General features: G+C 41.1%; 1 protein-coding gene across 3 annotated transcripts in view; it reads left to right on the top strand.

The window, feature by feature from the left end:
- The window catches only part of MRPS27 (mitochondrial ribosomal protein S27), a 99,961-nt gene that overhangs the window by 21,558 nt on the left and 57,712 nt on the right, over positions 1-20,691 (top strand). The window contains exons 3-4 of one of the 3 annotated variants that reach the window (XM_020915660.2): positions 3,110-3,180; positions 5,151-5,209. The exons of 1 other annotated variant lie outside the window; for it this stretch is intronic. In XM_020915660.2, the coding sequence (XP_020771319.2) occupies positions 3,110-3,180; positions 5,151-5,209 (130 nt within the window). The remainder of the gene's footprint in view (positions 1-3,109; positions 3,181-5,150; positions 5,210-20,691) is intronic. One more of the 3 variants, XM_070476797.1, reaches the window with a different exon arrangement.

Raw genomic sequence — 20,691 nt, 5'->3', positions numbered from 1 at the left:
TTGAGGCCCCAGTTGATTTCACTTGACTGAAGATATCTTGGTATAAAAGGTTAAAGTGGAATCTTTACTCTACACTAAAGAAGCCAACTCAGTCCAGATATTTAGCTACATACTGTGCATTATATGAAACCCACGAAGAAATGGAGGTCATTTTAATTCGGCTAGTAGATCCAAATCTTGCGTTTTTTTGGTTAAAATTTAAATTTTGAGTAAAGGGAGTTGATTCTTTATGTTGCCTATCATCTCAACATAAGAGCCTTGATTATGAAGAGATCATAAAGATTTGGTGTCTTAGGAATGCTGTTTAATGTCATTCTGTGAACAGTTAGATTTAACAATATTAATTTGCCTTAGTGTAAAGAGGTTTTAGGGACTTCTTTGTGTGTGTATTTGTGTTTTAAAATTTTTAAATCACATGGTATCAACCCCTTTAAGGTAGAAATTAGTAACTTCTTACATCATATCAGGTGTTAGAGGTTTTGCAGTTCTTTCCCCTAGTAGCTAGAGTCACTGAGAGCATTACCCCAGGGGAAAAAAAAAGAGAAAAATATTGGGTAAGTGCACAGCAATAGGTCTTCAACAAATACTTAGCAATTGATTCCCTGGTGCCTTTTTGCTTGATATTAATTTCTTTCACCAGGGAGGAAAAAAATACTTGAAAGTCCAAGTTTTAGAGTTGACTTGAACAGCACGGGTTTGAACTGCGCGGGTTCACATCCGCGCGGACTGTTTTCAGTATAGCTCACACGATGCTGCTGGGTGAGCCATCGGATGCAGAGAGACGCTGTGGGGCTTGAGCGTCTGCACATTTTGGTGTCTGTGGTGGGGCTGAGACCAATCCCATGGAGCACCAGGGCATAACTACTTCTGTTTTCTTCCTCTCTCTCCTCCCTTTCTTACTCCCTTGCTTCATTCCTTTTATTTATTTACTTAGATATATTGAGTGCCCTTCATAGAACTTTTGCAGGAACTGAGACTATGTCAGTGAATTATAAGTCCTAGCCTTCATGGTTTTTACTTCTAAGTATAAAAGACAGAAAAAAAAACAAACCAAAAAAAACCCACCAACAACAAACATAGACCAGTGTGTGTGGGCATTTGTAGACCATAGAAAATATTCTGGATTTTATTTTATTATTTTGCTTTAATATTCATCTGTTTGGCTGTGACAGGTCCTATTTGCGGCACTTGGAATCTTTTTGGTTGCAGCGTGTGGGATCTTTAGTTGTAGCTTGTGCATTCTTAGTTGCAGCATGTGGGTCTGTTTCCCTGACCAGGGGTTGAACCCAGGCCCCCTCCATTGGGAGCATGGACTCTTAGCCACTGGGCCACCAGGGAAGCCCCTCTGGATTTTATTCCAAGTGTGATAGGAAACTGTTGGCTGGCTGAGACAAGAAAATAACAGGATCTGGCTTATCTTTTAAGAGGCTCAGTCAGACTGCTCTGTGGAGATGAGGTTGTAGGTGTGGGGACAGTAAAGGTGACTAGTCAGGAGGTGAGAGGTTAGCCGTGGTAATGGTGACACATATAAATTTCAGATCTAGCGCTTATATGATTTGCTGTTACATGGTTGCAGAGTATGAAAAAGAGTGGAATCAACAGTGATGCCTTAGTTTTTGGCCTGAATAAGCCAGTTAACATGCAGCCATTTAATGAGATGGGAAAGGCTTGGAGGAAAGCAGGTTTGGAGTGGAAGGTTGGAGATTTAAGAAGACAAGCAATATTAAGATACCACACGGAAATGTCACCTATGCAGTTGGAAGTAAAAGTCTGGAGTTACAGGCAGAAGTCAGGGTCGGCATATACGTGTTCAGTCAGGAGTCTGTAGATGATGATTAAAGCTATGTGGAGGGAGAGAATGAGATACCCATGGAGTGAGCAGATGGTGGAGTCTGCTCCTCAGGGCACGTCAGCATCAAGAAGTCAAGAGGAGGAGATCCTGCAAAGGAACCCAGGAAAGAGAAAAAGAACGTTTCATGAAGGACAGAATGCTCAACTATTGTCAGAGAAAGGTGAGGTAAGATGAGGATGAAGAATTAACCACTGGATTTAACGAAGTGGAGGTGGACTTTGGTGTCGGCAGAGTGAGGAACCCAGTCTGACTTCAGTGGGTCCGAGAGGCTGGCACTAGGGAAGTGGTGACAGTGGCATTGGGGAGGCTCCTTGGACGCGGGGCCGAGAAAGAGCGGGAGAGAGAGGAGAGGGTCACAGGGAATGTTGGCCATTTTTGGTTTTTGTTTGTTTAATGAACTATATCCTTTGTTTAGGAAAAGAAAAAAAAAAATGGAGGCAGAGTCTGTGGACACAGATGCTGGTAGCCTGGTAGACCTGATAGGATAGGGTGCCCAAGATGGCTTTTGTTTTATACGTAGGGAAGTAAGACGCAAGCTGTGGGCTGAGAGGGAGAGGAGAAAGGGAAGGAGCACACGGACTGTAAGTTCTAGAAGCAGTGAGAAGGCATGAAGTAATTATTTTGGAGACTGTGTTGCCTGTTATTCTAGATCTTTTTGGACTCTGAGATAACAGTGTAATCTTAGGAATACCAAGTGTGTGTATGGATGTTCTGGTAAAAGGATCCAGAATAGGAATAGTTGAGGCTGAAAATCACTCATTGTAGCCAGAGTGCCTTGCCATCTGATTTGTCCAAGGGATGTGTAAAAGTAATTTCATAAGTTCCAACTGAAAACATTTTTGAACAGCTAATATCAGTTTGTTTATCTGGTTCAAAATGCAGAAGGAACAAATGTGTAAGCATTGAAGAATCTCCTTTTCTTGGCCACTACCATCTAATTCCTTTCCCTGGAGTCTGTCAGTAATAACACTTTCTTGTGTCTTCTTCCAGAGATATTTTACAGGTCCATTTTTAAAAAGCTAAATCTATGCTGGGGTTTTTTAAACAATCCTTTCTCCAATCAAGTAAATACTTTTTAAAAAATTATACTAATATTTCTCTATTCTCTTTAATTTATTAATAATTTTTTAAAAGAGCATCCCTTTTAATACTGACTTCATAATGTTGACAGCCATCTGGCAGGAGCTGCATCTGTTAGATTTTTCTTTAGAAATATGTATAGTTAACAAGGTTCTTTTTGCTTCTTTGTCTTCACAGCTGATCTAGCATCTTTGATGGATAAAACGTATGAGAGAAAGCTGCCTGTTAGTTCTTTAACAATATCACGGGTAAGAAAACATACTTATATTTTCAAGGGAGAAGGAGAAAGCAAGCAAGAAAGACTATTCATATAGATGAGGCTGTGTAAATAAAGACCATCTTTTATAGGAAATATTTTTCCAGAGTATCATATGTTTTTATAATTACTAATAGATATTTTATGATGAAGTAGTAAATTTCTTTGACAGGAACAAAAGGTAATAAATTTATCAGACTCTGATGTCAGTGATCAGTGTTGTTTATCTAACTTAATTTTCCAGGATGTGATATGATGCCATCATTTTTTTCAAAGTTGCTATACTCTTTAAAGTGGTAATATTCACTTGTTAATATTGGAAGTACATTTGGTAGTTGAGAAAGTCTGTAAAAGACTTAATTTTAGGCTGCTACAGAGCATTAGATGGGAGAATGATCTTAGACTAGGAATCAAGAATAGAAATTGATCCATTGACCATTACTGATGAGCTTCTATGCCAGCCGTTGTACTGGTTTCTTAACGTTATCTCACTATTCTCATAGCAGCCATATGAGATAAGCCTTGTTATCTCCATTTTGCATGTAAGACTCAGAATGGTTGATGTCTTTCCCAATCTTACATAGTTCATAGGTGGAAAAATTGGGCTTTAAACCCAGATCTCTGTGGCATCAGAGTTCTTTTCTGTTGCCTCCCAGAAATAGACCTCATCTTGTCTTCATGAATTTCCTTTGTGACATTGGGCAACTGGGCCCTCTCTCAATTTCCTCATTCAGTATGGAGATGGTAGTGTCTTCCTCACAAGGCTTATGTGATGCTAAATTGAGATCTTAGTTGTGAAAACTCTTTGTAGAAATTAATGGCACCATAAAATTGAAAAGACTGTTAAATCCAGGAGAGGAAAAATGAAACCATCATCCCTTTTAGTCTCAGTCCTTTTTCTCTGCTTTTAGTGGGAAAATATCAAACTGTTCAGCTTGATCATGACCTTGTAATTTTCGTATTGGAGAGGAGCTGAAAGACCCCTGGCTCATCCCTTATGTGACGGGTAAAACCTCTGTAGCCATGTGCCTGGTGTTTGCTTAGGCAGCACTTCAAAGTTCAAAGAACTGTGATGTAAGAGCTTTCACATACATTTTCTTGTTGGAGCTTCATACTTTCAGTTCAGGTGCCTTTATCCTGTTTATGCAGATAAGCAGCTAAGTTGTGTCATCTGTTTATGCCACACAGCATGCAGTCAGAAGAACTAGTTTTCAATCTTGGGTCCTGTGTTTGAACCATATTTTATCTGCCCCTTAATAAGATTTCTAAATCAAATCTATTAAGTCCTCCAAAGAGGACCCAGAAGTCTCCCGTCTACTCTCCTCTCCGTCCTCCTGAAGTCTTAACTATTCACTATATCCATTATTTCCTACTTCATCCTTTTTGCCTCTGAGTCTTTAGTTTAGAGTAGAATTCATCCCCAGAAGAGTCTTTTCTGTTTCTCGGGTTTAGAGTTAAGGAACACACTGGGGTATTTTGTGGGTCAAAAGGAGACTTGGTTGGTAGACAGTAGCAAGTTGACTGGTCCGTAGCAGACCAAATCAGATAGGAAAAATGGATATAAAATCAAGTTCTCTAAATTTAGGTTTTCCTCTTTTGGGTCATGTTTTTTCAGCCATTAGAGTCTTCATCTTCTGAACTGTTGTGTTTCCATGTATTTGGAGCTTGGAAAACAGAGAAAGTATCAATATTTAAAGATAAAGGAAAATATCAGTGACTAATTATAGAGGAAGAAGAGCCCTTTCTTGTTTGGAGCGGGGTTCGTGTGTAGTTTTCAGTTTTTCTAACCAAGATGGTTCTACATATAGAAAAAGAGGGGCCACTGTAGATTCTTTGTTGGTATTAGCATAAAGTGGTATGAAGGGTGGAGCCACACCGCGTGAACCCTGTCCTAATAAAATGACTGGTTTATTTTTAAGGTCAGTATGTGACTTAGGCTCAATACCTTTTTCCATCTTTCAGTTTGTGGACAACATTTCATCTCGAGAAGAGATAGACCATGCAGAGTATTACCTCTACAAGTAAGTTTTTCATTTCATTTGACTGTATATTCTTGTTTCACATCCCCTTTTAATAGTGGAAGGTCATAAGTACTGTATATAATGTTCTGTATCTTGCTTTTAAAGTTTGTGCTTTGGCGATCTTTCCATATCGGTGTGTAGAGAGCTTAGTCGTTTTTTTCTTATAACTGCATCATATTCCTTACTATGAATATGTTATGTTATTTCTTTACTTTTGGTTGTGCTTGATCTTCATTGCTGTGTTTAGGCTTTTTTAGTTGTGGTGAGTGAGGGCTACTCTTTATTCTGGTGTGCAGGCTTCTCATTGTGATGACCTCTCATTGTGGAGCACAGGCTCTGGGCATGCAGGCTTCAGTAATCACAGCCTGTGGGCTCGGTAGTTGTGGCTTGTGGGGCCCTAGAGAGTGCAGGCTCTGCTAGTCATGGCGCACGGGCGTAGTTGCTCCGAGGCATGTGGAATTTTCCTGGACCAGAATTGAACTTGTGACCTTTACATCGGCAGGTGGATTCTTATCCACTGTACTACCAGGGAAGTCCTGAATATGTTATTTAAATCAGTTCCCTACTGTAGGGCCTTCATGTTGTTTTTACTTTTTGTATCATGTACAACACAACCATTAATAATCTTTTACGTAAGTAATTTTGCACACAGTTCTCATAAGTATGTATATTTAATATACATATGTAGATGTAATAATACATATGTATTGACATATATACATATTTATTTTCAGTAACTTTGCCAAAGCTTGCCCAACAGAGGTATTTTCATACTACTGGATTTTTGTTACTCTGATAGGAGAGAAAAATATGTCTGTCTATCTCTTCTCTCCCTTTTTTATTTAGCTGGAAATACACTTTTTAAGCCCCATTCAGCACCTATTTTCTTCCTTTTTTTTTAATTTTAAACTTTTATTTTATATTGGGATATAGCTGATTAACAGTGTTGTGATAGTTTCAGGTGAACAGCAGAGGGCCTCAGCCGTACATATGCATTTATCCATTCTCCCCCACACTCCCCTCCCATCCAGACTGCCACATAACCTTGAGCAGAGTTCCATGTGCTATACAGTATATCCTTGTTGGTTATCCGTTTTAAATATAGCAGTGTGTACTTGTCCATCCCAGGCTCCCTAACTATCCCTTACCTCTGACAGCCATAAGTTCGTTTCCTAAGTCTGTAAGTCTCCTGTTTTCTAAGTAAGTTCATTTGTATCATTTCTTTTTAGATTCCACGTCTAAGAAATTCAGGTGATATTTCTCCTCCTCTCTCTGACACTTCGCTCCATATGACACTCTCTTGATCCATCCATGTTGCTGCATATGGCATTCTTTCATTCTTTTCAATGGCTGAGTAACATTCCATTGTGTATATGTACCATATCGTCTTTATCCATTCCTCTGTCGATGGACATATAGGTTTCTTCCATGTCTTGGCTGTTGTAAATAGCACTGCAGTGAACTTTGGGGTGTACGTTTCTTTCTGGATCATGTTTTCCTCCAGATGCATGCTGGGGAGTGGGACTGCAGGGTCATGTGGTAGCTCAGTTTTAGTTTTTTAAGGAACCTGCATTCTGTTCTCCATAGTGGCTTTACCAGTGTACATTTCCACCAGCAGTGGAAGGGACTTCTCTCTTCTTCATACCCTCTCCAGCATTTATTATTTGTGGATTTTTTGATGATGGCCATTCTGGCTGGTGTAAGGTAGTTTTGATTTTGCATTTCTCTAATAATTAGCAGTGTTGAACATCTTTTCATGTATCTCTTGGTCATATGTTTGTCTTCTTTGGAGAAATGTCTGTTTAGGACTTCTGCCCATTTTTGATTGGGTTGTTTTGATGCTGTTAAGCACCATGAGCTCTTTGTAAATTTTAGAGACTAATCCCTTGTCAGTCACATCATTTGCAAATATTTTCTCCCGATCTGTGGGTTGTCTTTGCATTTTGTTTATTGCTCCTTTGCTCTACAAAAGCTTTTGAGTTTAGAATTTGTATGGTGACACAAAAGACGCTGAACAGCCACAGCAATCTTGAGAAGGAAAAGTGGAGCTGGAGAAGTCAGACTCCTGGCTTCAGGCTGTGCTACAAAGCCACAGTCATCAAAACAGTGTGGTGCTGGTGCAAAAATAAAAATACAGATCAATGGAACAGGGTAGAAAACCCAGAAATAAACCCATGCACCTGTGGTCAATCAATCTATGACAGAGGAGGCAAGACTACCCAATGTTGGAAGGACAGTCTCTTCAATAAATGGTGCTGGGAAAACTGGACAGCTGCATGTTAAAAATGAAACTTTTTAAAGATCATTCTTTAACACCATACACAAAAATAAGCCCCAAATACATGAAAGGCCTAAATATGAGACTGGACACTATAAAACTCCTAGAGGAAAACATAGGCAGAACAGTCTCTGACATCGCAATAATTTTTTTTTTGATCCATCTCTCAGAATAATGGAAATAAAAACAAAAATAAATGGGACCTACTTAAGCACTTTTTTCAACTAACACAGTTCCGAAACTTTTTCTACATTGCTTCATTCTTTCTCACAACTGGGAACAGTTCCATTGAACTTCAGATATACTCACCCCTGTGTACAGAGAAACATGTTCATTAAAGCACCATCTATACCACTAAACACTGGAATAACCTAAAGCTCATTAAGTAAAAGATTGATCAAATAAATTATGATTTATTCTTGTAGTTGATTTTTTGTCTATCAAAAACTGTCAAAGTGATACCTTACAACTGACTTTTCATGTGATTCCTTATTGTGATTTTAAAAGCCTGATTTATTCCAATTCCTAGGCAGTGAGAAAAGACTCAAACAGAAATTTAAAACGTTTCCAGTAAGCGTTACATTAGAATTTCCATTTGATCTTAACTTTTTTTTGGTCAAGAGAGTTTTCAGTTATTTCCATCTGGGTATATTTTTTAAAGCCTTCTTTAGATTAATCAAAATGTATCCAATTTTTTCGTATGTGATTTTGCTAACTAACAGTGAGACTTCTTTTTGTTTTCTTTCTGAATTGGGTAGATTCTGCCATCATTTTGGTGTTTTCTATTTAAATATAAATTTCAGGTAGATGAGATTCCTAACCTTAAATTATTTTGAATCTAAGACTGCCTTTCACAGTGCCCTAAGCTTAAATTCTAGGTCCTGCAATGATCATTGCAAATGCCCTCCTACCCTTCCTGGACTTCCCAGATTGCTCTGATATAAAGAATCTGCCCACATTGCAGTAGACCTGAGTTTGATCCCAGGGTCGGAAAGATCCCCTGGAGAAGGAATGGCAACCCATGCCAATAGTCCTGCCTGGAGAATACCATGGACAGGGGGACTTGGTGGCCTACAGTCCAGGGGGTCGCAAAGAGACATGACTCAGCCACTGACACTTTTTTCCTACCCTTCATTAAAGTAAACACAGATGAATTCCTTGGCGAGAGCAAGACATCCACCTTCCTTTAGTGGATCTTTGACACTGTAGGCCTCCTTTGGTAGTTGTTTTTGCCTCTGGTGAAAGGTGCATTTGGGCTAGCACCTTTGTTTGCTTTGTTCATGGGAAAATGCAGAAAATAGTTCCAATTTATAAATAGGAACCATTCAAGACATAGTGCCATGGTCTTAGAAGAAATATGTCCCAAGTTTACCTCTACCTCTGAAGCATAGAACTGATTTCAGCGTGTATTTATTGAGCACCCATCGTGTGCCCAGAATTTATCCAAAGTGTTAGGCGTGCAATGATGAATAAGTTAGACACTGTTATTGTCTTCATACATTAAAGTTTAACTGAGAAATTTCAGTCCTCCTGAAAGACCTTCTGTGATTAATTCTTCATATCATGTCCAGTTTTGTGAGACCTGTAGTCTTATTAAAAGTCATAAAATCTCTATTTCCTATTTTTACTTAGGTCATGTAGGATACTCTTGTTATTCATCTTAAATCTAAGCCATTGTTTAATTTGACATTCCATCCTTTGCTTAATCAAAACTAGTGTTCTCACCATGACTTAATCACTCTTTTATTTCTGTTCTTTGTCCTCCCATTGCCACGAAAATATAGCTCTATTTTACTCAGCTTTTTTTTTTTTTTTTTTTAAGAAATGTCTTTGTGACTTGATGATATTACTGTTGTCTGTGTGTAAGACTTGGTACAGCGCCATAAAGCTGCATCAGGTTTAGATGATGGAGGTTGGCCAGTGTTTGTTCATCAGCTGAGTATCATCTGCTCTCCAGCCTTAAGGGATATACAAAACACAGTAATGCCTCAGCAAAGTTACAGGTCAAGTTATGAACTCTTGGGGTTTCTCTCCTTTAATTGAAATCAGGAGTATTAATCCTGAGGACCCCAAGAGCCTGTGGGATTTCCACCAGTTAGGTTGTCAGCATGCATGGTTGCGGTGCCTAGCATTTTCACACAGGTGTCATCTCGGAGTAAACAGTGGAGGATATGGAAACATAGGAGCAATTTATTAATCCTGCAACTAACACTCTCTTGCTGGCCAGCCTGGAGGATTTCTCATTTCCCAGGAGGTCTCTTTGAGGGGAAGGCTGGCTGCCACCTCTGACACTGGTGCAAATCGTCTCCTGCCTCAGCCTGCAGAGACCAGGCTCTGCGAGCAGAGTGCAATGTCTGCATCTCCACATCTTTGGTGATCAGGTCTTCCCAGTGATTACATAAGGTCTAAGAGAGGTGGAGAAGTTCGAAAACCTGGAGTGGTCCATGGAGAACTGGTTGAGCATCTGTCATTAAGCAGATGCACAAGTAAGCAGCTCCAAGCCCACAGTTCAGGGTGTTTCCGGCACATGCCAGCATGTTAACCATCCTCTCATCCCAGCAGAGACACAGTCTTTGAATCTCCTGGAGTACACAGGTTTAAAAGTTTGGGGGCATCAACATTAAAGAGTCCCAGGCATCTTTTAAGGAGAAATACAGAGGCTGCTTTTTAGAGTGCAGGAAAGTGAAAGTGAAAATCACTCAGTCCTATCCAACCCTTTGGGGCCCCATGGACTATACAGTCCATGGAATTCTCCAGGCCAGAATCCTGGAGTGGGTAGTCTTTCCCTTCTCTGGGGGATCTTCCCAACCCAGGGATCAAACCCAGGTCTCCCACATTGCAGGCAGATTCTTTACCAGCTGAGCCACAAGGGAAGCCCAAGAATACTGGAGTGGGTAGCCAGTCCCTTCTCCAGCGGATCTTCGTGACCCAGGAATCAAACCGGGGTCTCCTGCATTGCAAATGGATCCTTTACCAACTGAGCTATGAGGGAAGCCCCAGATAGCAGGAGGGAGAGCAAATATTCAACCACCCCTGTTTGGGACCTGAGCCTCCTCTCTGAGGGCTCACAACCTTTTGAACAACTTCTGCCCTGCTACTTGTAAGTAAAAAGTGCAAATACTAAGGAAAGGGAAATCATGCTTTAAACAAAAGAATAATGTGAACTAAAGATGATTAAGTCAGTTAATTCTAGGAGCCATATAGGTTGACAATAAAGAAATTAAAAAAAAAAAAAACTTGATAATACTCTACAACAAACCCAAGAGTAAAAATGAGTAAAATAGTAAAAAAGCTAAATTGAAGTAAATAAAATATGAAAGCTAAGAAACAAGAGAATAAAACCTGCTAAGAACTGTTGGGCTGTGCAAAATAAACATGATTAAAATGAGAGAATAAAAAGTAAAAACCAACATAAATCAAGATAAGAAGGACTTGAGCCGGGGATTTCATAAACTGTGTATAATGTGGCTGGGAGGTTAGGACAGTAGGCACAGGCCTGCTGTTGCAAGATCCTCTCAGCAGGCCGAGTGATAAATCCCTTCATGAGTGGCTTGCAAACTGTCCTCCAAGGAGCCCTCGAGCTGGTCCCTCACAGGGGCCTCGGTGAGAGTCTTGGAGAGCAGCAGGCTGTGTGGGACAGGCCGGGCAGCTCTGCCCCCAGCCCTTGGCTGCTGCTTCAGCCAGAAAAGCTGTGCCTCCAGCTGCTTTATGGATCATGCTGGCGGGAGAGAATTCAAGGGGGAAGTCTGTGAACCTAGATGAGAATAAAATTACATTTTCATTTTCACTTGCCTTCCAGTAATATTTAGCATTGTCTTCAGTTGTGAACATTGATAGCAGACTGTTAGCAGTGTCTGTCTTTCTCATCAATAAAGATTGTTTAATATCTTTTTATATTGATTTTCTTATATCTCATTGCATTTGTTGCCAGGATCTTGACAAATTATGCTCATCACTGCCTAGAACTTGTATTTATAATTAAACTGTTGCCGGCTAGTGTTATTTCCTTTATTAATGGAGAAGCACATGTGACCATATCTCAGGGGCTTTTTGATGTTTTGATAATTGTGTTTCACTATAACTGGTTTCCTTGGTAACCCTGTGTTTAACTCATTATTCAAGAAGGTGTCATCAGACTGCCTGAGAGTTCATGCTGCAAAAAATGTTACAAACCTCACTGTGAAGGCCTTTTACTTGGACTTACTCCTACTTCTTCCCCTAGGCCTTTTGAAGTTTTCTAGTTCTTTTTCTTTTTTTGATAACTTTATTTATCTATTTTTGGCCGTGCTGGGTCTTTGTTGCCACACTCGGGCACTCTAGTTGGGGCTAGCAGGGCTCCTCTGGTTCCAGTGGGCAGGCCTCTCTTGTTGCAGAGCGCAGGCTGTGCCCGGGGACCGCGGTAGCTGTGGCACATGCGCTCAGTCGCTGCGGCCCACGGGCCCCAGGGCACAGGCTTAGTGGTTGTGCTGCACTTTGTTGCTTCACACCGTGTGGGATATTCCCAGATCAGGGATTGAGCCCCTGTCTCCTGCATTGGCAGGCAGATTCTTTACTCTAGAGCCACCAGGGAAGCCTGTGTTGAGAAGAAGCTTTTCTGCTCTTACTTTAGGTTAAACCTTCTAGAGTAAGATAGGCATATGGGTGATACATGAAAGTTTAGATACAGCCAGTCTCTTGTCTCCCCACTGGAGCAGAAGAGGTTTGGTGAAAAGTGAGATTTGGGGAGGCCCTGCTGTCCAAGCAGTGCTAGGATGGGCTTGCACAAGATTGTAGTATCATCACCACTTGCCCCACTCCAGCCCCAAGTTGCAGAGAAGCCTCAGTGTTCCACCCACAGTAGCGGCAGAGGTTGGCACGGAAGAGAAAGGTAAGAGCCCAGCCCAGCCCAGGACAGCTGAGAGGAGGAGACTGCTCAGTGCTGGTGAGCTTGAGAAGGTGACTGCCGATCCATGCTCTACATTTGTTAAGTACAGTTTTATATGTCCCATATCAGTAAAAGGAATCTGATCTGCATCTTGATTTTGCTGACTCAGAGACTGACTCAGGGATGGAGAGTCACTGAGCATGCTCAGCGTAGAAGTCGTGCGTGTAAGCCATGTCTGTCCTGCAGTGAGAAGGGAAACCACAGGGTGAAATGTCAGCAGCGGGACAGGGCTAGAAAAACCAAGGCGGTGCTTTCCCAGCGCAAGAATTGATAAGGATTTCAGATGGGGTTACAGCTTATTTTTAGGAAACCTGAGGCAGAAAGAATTCCATGGAAACTAGAGTGGTAAGGCAGTGTGTCTTTCCTGGGCCACCTGATCGGTAGTTCTGAGCTCAAGACTCTCCAGGTTGGTGTTGCGGCTCACATGCAGACAGGCGAGCCCCAGGCAGGCTCTGTGTGTCCCTTTCAGGAGGTGAAACTGCCTGTCATCGGTGAAATTGTGGCACCATTAAAAGATGTTGCTTTCACAGTTTATAGCAAGCTTTAACAGCGGCTGTATTAGTATTTGATTACTGCATTGACAGAATGCAGACCCAAGCCATAAAAATTCCTTCTTTCTGTGAGACATCCTCCTCTTCACTGAGGATGTTTGCAAATTACATTTTTAAAGGCATATTTAGACATTCAAATCATTTTAGCATGGTGGCAGTTTAGAGATGCATGAAATTAAACTTGCTTCTTTTACTATTCATGCATCAATAATCTAAACTGATAATTTTATCTGCAACATAAATGGTCAGTCCTGAAGGATAAGTGATAGAAATTTCTAACATCTATATAGCATTTTCTATTTTAAGAATACATTTTTTAAAAAGGCAGCCTTTCAGGTTTTAACAAAAATGTCGGGAATACTTCATTAATTGTCACAGAATGAGAAAAGATCGCCGCAGAGCTCCATGAGAAGGTCTGTTTTTCTCAGAATGCAGCTCTCTGTGTTATCACGGAGAGTGGCGTGCCACCCATTAATGAGAGGAAGTCAAGGTTGCATGGCAGGCAGTATGCTGCCAGCATTTTCATCCACACTGTACCTGGGCCTCGGGCATCTTTCATCCATGGCTTAACTGACCTGGCATATACCAGGCGTCCCCAGTTGGAGACGGATGGCAGGTCAGGAACAGCTGGGGCGAGGCAGATGGCAGCCTGCACGTCTCCAGGTCCCAGGTTGGCAGCCAGCCTTGAAAAGGAAGAACCAAAATAGCTTCATTTTTCAATAAGCAAAAATATACACATGGTACCTTAGAAGGTGAGTACACTACCCCAGGCCTATGTTGTAAGAATCCATTTCTGCCTGTAAGAAGAGGGGAGCGTGGGAGTTTATTAGGAGGGAACACTGTTCATGAGTTAAGCAGTAGTGATTTTTCTTTGAGGGCATAGAGATTGTGTTTTATAGCACTAAAAGGAAATTTAAAATCTTTTCTGTTAGCATACTGCCAGATCTCATCATGTTTGAACATTATTAAGGAAAGAGCAAAGAGCCCAAGGGGCAGTGAGTGAGTCTTAGAGCATTTTTTAGGAGCGGTTTCATACTTTAAATTACCAAGTGCTTTATTTAGTTCTTATTTGCTCATCCTTAACACAGCCTGGGAGAGAGTTAACTGTTAATGGCTCTGCATGAGAGGATACCAGATTGTCAGGAGCATCGTCCACACCTTGCCAAAGTCCCATGGAGACTCCACTCCTGACTTTGCACTTCTTTCCCTATACTGATCTTGTTATTTCGGCCTGGAGCCTGGTAATAGGAGTGTAGAGGTAACCTTCAAGGGTGTTTTCCTGGCTTTGGTTCTAACATTCCACCCAGCTTGCCCAGAGTGATCTCACACATTGCTCTCTGATTTCTCTGCAGTAATGAATGGGTCCTTGGAGGCCCTTAACCTCAGAGTCCAAAGCAATCCCTGCTGCTGCCGACATCTGTGGACAGGTCTTTGTAGAGACATATGCTTTCATTTCTTTGGGGTAAATATCTACGTGTGGAAGGCTGGAGCATGTGGTAGGTATACATTCCAGAGTGTTCACACCATTGTACAATCCCAACAGCAATTCCAGGGCCTACATATTTTTGCCAGCAGAGTTGGCCATGCTAGCATGTGTTTAATGGTGTCTCACTGTCACTGTGGTTTTGTGTAAATATTTGCTTGATATTGAGCATCTTTTCATGTGCTTATCTTCAGTCCTTGTAACTCCTTGGTGAAGTATCTGTTTAAATCTTTTATCGCGTCTTTTACTGAATCACTTGTTTTCTCATTATTGAGTTTTTGAAAACGTTTTCTCTTGTAATTTTATTTATCTTTTTATTCACTAACAGTATTTTTCAAAGAGCAGTTTTTATTTTTGATGGAAGTCCAGTTTGTTATTAATAGTTTTTCTTTTCTAAATTATGCCTTTGGTGTCAAATGAGAAATCTTTGCTTCACTCAACATCACAGAGATTTTTCTCTTGTGTTTTGTTTGAGAAGTTTTATAGTTTTAGGTTCCACGATTAGGTCTATGATCCATTTTAAGTTATTAGTTTTTTTAATATGGTATGAGGTAAGGGTCCAAGTTAAATTTTTGGCATAAGAAAAACCTAGTCCTGTCAGAACCATTTGTTGAAGACTATTCTTTCTGTGCTGAACTATCTTTGAATCTTGGTCAGAAATCAGTTGAGTCTAGATGAGTGAGTCTCCTTCTGAACTGTTTTGTTCCTTCGATCTCTGTTCCATTTCCTGTCTTTTCTCCCCCTTCGGCCGCTCTGTACAGCATGCAGGATTTCAGTTCCCTGACCAAGGATAGCACGTGTGTCCCTGGCAGTGGCAGCATGGAGTCCTGACCGCTGGAGGCCAGGGGTGTGTTTCCCTTGTCTCTCTTGATGCCAGTACTGCACTCTCTTTACAGCTGTGTCTTATAGTCAGTCTTAAAATTAGGTAGTGGAAGGCTTCCCACTTGGTTCTTTTCTTTTTTCAAAGTTGTTTTACCTAGACTACTGCATTCCATATCAATTTTAGAATACAGTGTGTGTCTGTATATGTGCACACATACATACATAAATATTAATAATGAAATTAGGAGCAAGATCAATTCCAGAAATATGTATTGAATGCCTGGCATATGGTGATGGTTTAGTTGCTAAGTCGTGTCTGACTCTTGTGACCCCATGGACTGTAGCCCACCAGGCTCCTCTGTCCTTGGGATTTTTTAGGCAAGAATACTGGAGTGGGTTGCCATTTCCTTTTCCAGGGGATCTTCCTGACCTAGGGATCAAATCTGGGTCTCCTGTGCTGCAGGTAGACTACTGCATTGCAGGCAGATTCTTTACTGACCGAACCACCAGGGTAGCCCAGTATATATTTAGAAATAAGACAGAAATAAGGTAGAGGGAAGATTATAACGGATATGAAGCGAGATTGCTTTCATGAAAGTCAGTAATCACTCTTTTTCCATTGAAGACAAATTTAAACTGTCCTGACAGAATTTCGGATTTCAAGTCTGTAAGAGAAATGATTCTCATCTCTGTTTATAAAAGAAATTCCAAAGCAAATAGAAGGTTTAAGAGAAATGCTTTTTAATTTGCCAGAACTGTGGAATGTTCAAAGGAAGGATATAAATCACTACAATCAGAAAGTTTATAAATTGGCTGGGGATAACTAGATAAAACTAGATAAAATAGAGTAGGGTGAGAACTAACTTTTGGGGATTTATAGGGGCCTACCCGGGAGTAAGGCAGATTATAGAGAGAACAGCATGCTGGCAGCATCATACATTGCTAGTAGATATGTAAACTGGTACAACTTCTGTAGAGAAAACTTGGGCAACATTCCCTGACAGCTCAGTTGGTAAAGAATCCACCTGCAATGCAGGAGACCCTGATTTGATTCCTGGGTCAGGAAGATCCCCTGGAGAAGGGATAGGGTGCCCACTCCAGTATTCTTGGGCTTCCCTGATAGCTCAGCTGGTAAAGAATCTGCCTGCAATGTGAGAGATCTGGATTCAATCCCTGGGTTGGGAAGATCCGTCGGAGAAGGGAAAGGCTACCCACTCCAGTATTCTGGCCTGGAGAATTCCATGGAGTGTCCATGGGGTTGCAGAGTCCATGGGGTCACAAGAGTTGGACACGACTGAACGACTTTCACTATCAAAATTATGAACACACATATACTTTGACTAATACTTTCACTTCTCAGAACTCCTGGCACACTGCATACATGTGGAATAATATCTGTTACAAACATCAAGTCCATCAAGGCCTATGTATATTAGTTTTTCAAAAAGTACTTTTAAAAAGAGCCTCAAGATTATTCCCTGGAGGCTCAGACAATAAAGAATCTGCCTGCAGTGCAGGAGACCTGGGTTCAATCGCTGTGACAGGAGGATCCCCTGGAGAAGGGAATAGTGTAACCCATTCCAGTATTCCTGCCTGGAGAGTTCCATGGACAGAGGAGCATATTTTGGGGGCCTTCCTTGATGGCTCAGATGGTAAAGAATCTGCCTGCAATGCGAGAAACCCAGGTTCAGTCTCTGGGTTAGGAAGATCCCCTGGAAAGGGGAATGGCAACCCTCTCCAGTATTCTTGCCTGAAGAATTCCATGGACAGAGGAGCCTGGTAGGCTGCAGTCAGTGGGGTCACAAACAGTCGGACACAGCTGAGCAACTAACACTTCTGCAAGATTGTTGGTTGTCAGTAGATTCCTGAGCAGTGTGTATCATAAAAGTATTTCAAGAACATTAGTAACAGTAAATTTTGGACTGAAAGAGATTAACTGTTGGAGGAAATTTATTGTCTATACTTAGGGTGATAAAAGTCCTGTCTTGCAGTAGTTGACAGTGGAAATGAAGAGAGTTATTTTGTACATAAGTAGGAAAAGTCAGTAGGGTTAGTGACAGGATAAATATAGTTAGAAAACAAGGAAGGTCAAAAATGAACTGAAAATTGAACCTCAGTTAATGAGGAAATGTCTGGTACATTGATAGAAGTACTTGAAGTACATTTAGAAGACAGCAAGGGGGTGAGTTTTTCTTTAGCCCCTTCATTGTTGACATATCTATTTCCAGATTTGCTGCATCACATCTTAGGCCTACTGACCACAGACCTTCGGAGAAAGAACAACTGCAAAACATACCTACATTAGGGCCTGCCTGATATCCTGGCACCAGGATAGACTAGGTGCTCTCCATAAAGTCCTGCTAGCTCTCAGAATCTGTGAAGTTAAGACTTAGGAAGAATAACTGATTGTTTCTGTATGACAAGTCCGAGCTCTAGGTTGTGGATGAAGGCCAGAATTCAAGTTCAGAGGCTCACCAGCTAGACCAGCTTGCCTCTTTGTGCTAGTTCTTTTTCCTGAGGCAGTCTAGGTAATAAACCAGAATAAACAGTGAGTACTAAATACCTTTTAATAAAGTGACCTGAATTTAACTAAACCCAGAAAAACCAAGCATATGCAGAGGTTCACCAGTTAAAAATACATAGTCATGGAGGGAAAAGTGCTGAAAAGACCCTGAAGGAATCACAGTGGGAGGAAAGGTTAGGACCTGTGTTTTCAGGACCAGTTTCCTGGGTTCCTGTTTATCGGTAACTTGGAATTAATGAACTCCCTGGACATCAGCTTCCTAGATGAGCAAATGGTCCTGGAGCCCTCTCAAGGGACCTTACATATCTGAAACCTGGGTTTCTCAGTCTCACTGATGCAGAGATGTAGAAGTTGCTCAGTCGTATGTGACTCTTTGCAATCCCATGGTCTGTAGCCTACCAGGCTCCTCTGTCCGTGGACTTTCCCAGGCAAGAGTACTGGAGTGGGTTGCCATTTCCTTCTCCAGGGCATCTTCCCAACTCGGGGATCGAACCCAGGTCTCCCGAATTCAAGGCAGACACTTTACCCTCTGAGCCACCAGGGAAGCCCATAGAGATGTAGATGTTAGACTTTTGTTACCAGGAGCTTCAGACTTTGAAAGTAACAGTTCAGTTCAGTCGTGTCCCACTCTTTGTGACCCCATGGACTGCAGCACACCACACTTCCTTGTCCTTCACCAACTCCCAGAGCTTGCTCCGACTCATGTCCATCGAGTCAGTGATACCATCCAACCATCTTATCTTCTGTTGTTCCGTTCTCCTCCTGCCTTCAATCTTTCCCAGCATCAGGGTCTTTAATAGTGAGTCAGTTCTTCGCATCAGGTTGCCCAAGTATTGGAGATTCAGCTTCAGCATCAGCCTTTGCAATGAATATTCAGGACTGATTTCCTTTAGGATTGACTGGTTTGATCTCCTTGCAGTCCGAGGGACTCTGAAGAGCCTTCTCTGACACCACAGTTCAAAAGCATCAATTCTTCGGTGCTCAGCCTTCTTTATAATCCAACTCTTACATCCATACATGACAACTGGAAAAGCCATACCTTTGACTAGACAAACCTTGGGCAATGTCTCTGCTTTTGAATTCGCTCTCTAGTTTTGTCATAGCTTTTCTTCCAGGGAGCAAGTGTCTTTCAATTTCATGGCTGCAGTCACCATCTGCAGTGATTTTGGAGCCAAGAAAGTAAGTCTGTCACTGTTTCCTTTGTTTCTCTATCTATTTCTCATGAAGTCATGGGACTGGATGCCATGATCTTCATTTTTTGAACTTTGAGTTTTAAGCTAGCTTTTTCACTCTCCTCTTCACTTTTGTCACGAGGCTCTTTAGGTCCTCTTCCCTTTCTTCCATAAGGGTGGTGTCATCTGCATATCTGAGGTTATTGATATTTCTCCCGGCAATCTTGATTCCAGCTTGTACTTCATCCAGCCCAGCGTTTCTCATGATGTACTCTGCATATAAGTTAAATAAGCAGGGTGACAATATACAGCCTTGACATACATACTCCTTTTCCTATTTGGAACCAGTCTGTTGTTCTGTGTCCAGTCCTAACTGTTGCATCCTGACCTGCTTACAGGTTTCTCAAGAGGCAGGTCAGGTGGTCTGGTATTCCCATCTCCTTCAGAATTTTCCACAGTTGATTGTGATCCACACAGTCAAAGGCTTTGGTGTCATCAATAAAGCAGAAATAGATGTTTTTCTGGAACTCTCTTGCTTTTTCTATGATCCAGCAGATGTTGGCAATTTGATCTGTGGTTCCTCTGCCTTTTCTAAAACCAGCTTGAACATCTGGAAGTTCATGTTTCACGTATTGCTGAAGCCTGGCTTGGAGAATTTTGAGCATTACTTTACTAGCGTGTGAGATGAGTACAATTGTGCGGTAGTTTGAGCATTCTTTGACATTGCCTTTCTTTGGGATTGGAATGAAAACTGACCTTTTCCAGTCCTGTGGCCACTGCTGAGTTTTCCAAATTTCCTGGCATATTGAGTGCAGCGTTTTAACAGCATCATCCTTTAGGATGATGATTGAGCCACAGAGACTGAGCCAGACCTGCCTTTGAAAGTATAAGGTTATAGTTTTCATTTAGTTTCTCATTCAGAGCTTTATTTATTTAAATAGTTGAACTGAAGTTCAAATACCTTAACCATGAATATCAAAAGAACAGGTAACAGATGTAAAGTTAAACAGAAAGGATGGAGAATCACTCATTCTCTTCCAGATTTGGGAGTCAGGCTTCTTCATTTACCATCTTACCTGTAAGTACCATTGGCACTCTTGGTATGAGAGTAGGGTATTCACTTTTTTGTTTTCCAGATAAATAATTTCTGTGCTGTATATATTTGATATTTTCCTATCATTTTTGTCTGAAAGGCCCACGAAAATGCCTTGCCTATACATGGGATTTAGAAAGAGAGGGCTAAATTCCAATAGCCCTATTCCAATAGCTGCAGAAACCTCTGCAAATTAAACCTAAAATCTCCTATAGTTCCTATAACAAGATATATCCAAAGTTTTTTTCTACAGTGTAGAATCCTTTGAGCCAAAAATCTGTTTACTGGTTATTTTCATTAGCTATGAAGTCATAATTATGGTGCCAGAAATTAAAGCTATAGGACAGAGAGAAAGTATAACTGAACAGATTTCATTTATTAAACAAAGAGACTTTGGTATGGTTTTGTATTGAGGTTTGATTTAAAGATAATTAAGATCTTTTCAGGAGCTGGTGCAGTATTTAAGGGAGAGATGAGTAGATAAACAGAGGCTACAGGAAGAGATTTTTGAGGTTTTGGTGGATTGCATCATGAATTTTCAGGCTAATAGCAAATGAATTCCCAAATATTTCCATATCCTGTGGGTGTAGACAAGAGAACATTTGAGAAACTAGATGTATTTGATGTGCATTCTC

The sequence above is a fragment of the Odocoileus virginianus genome, chromosome 14, assembly GCF_023699985.2.
Source record: "Odocoileus virginianus isolate 20LAN1187 ecotype Illinois chromosome 14, Ovbor_1.2, whole genome shotgun sequence".
Taxonomy (NCBI): domain Eukaryota; kingdom Metazoa; phylum Chordata; class Mammalia; order Artiodactyla; family Cervidae; genus Odocoileus; species Odocoileus virginianus.
This window is presented reverse-complemented; position numbering and strand designations above follow the sequence as displayed.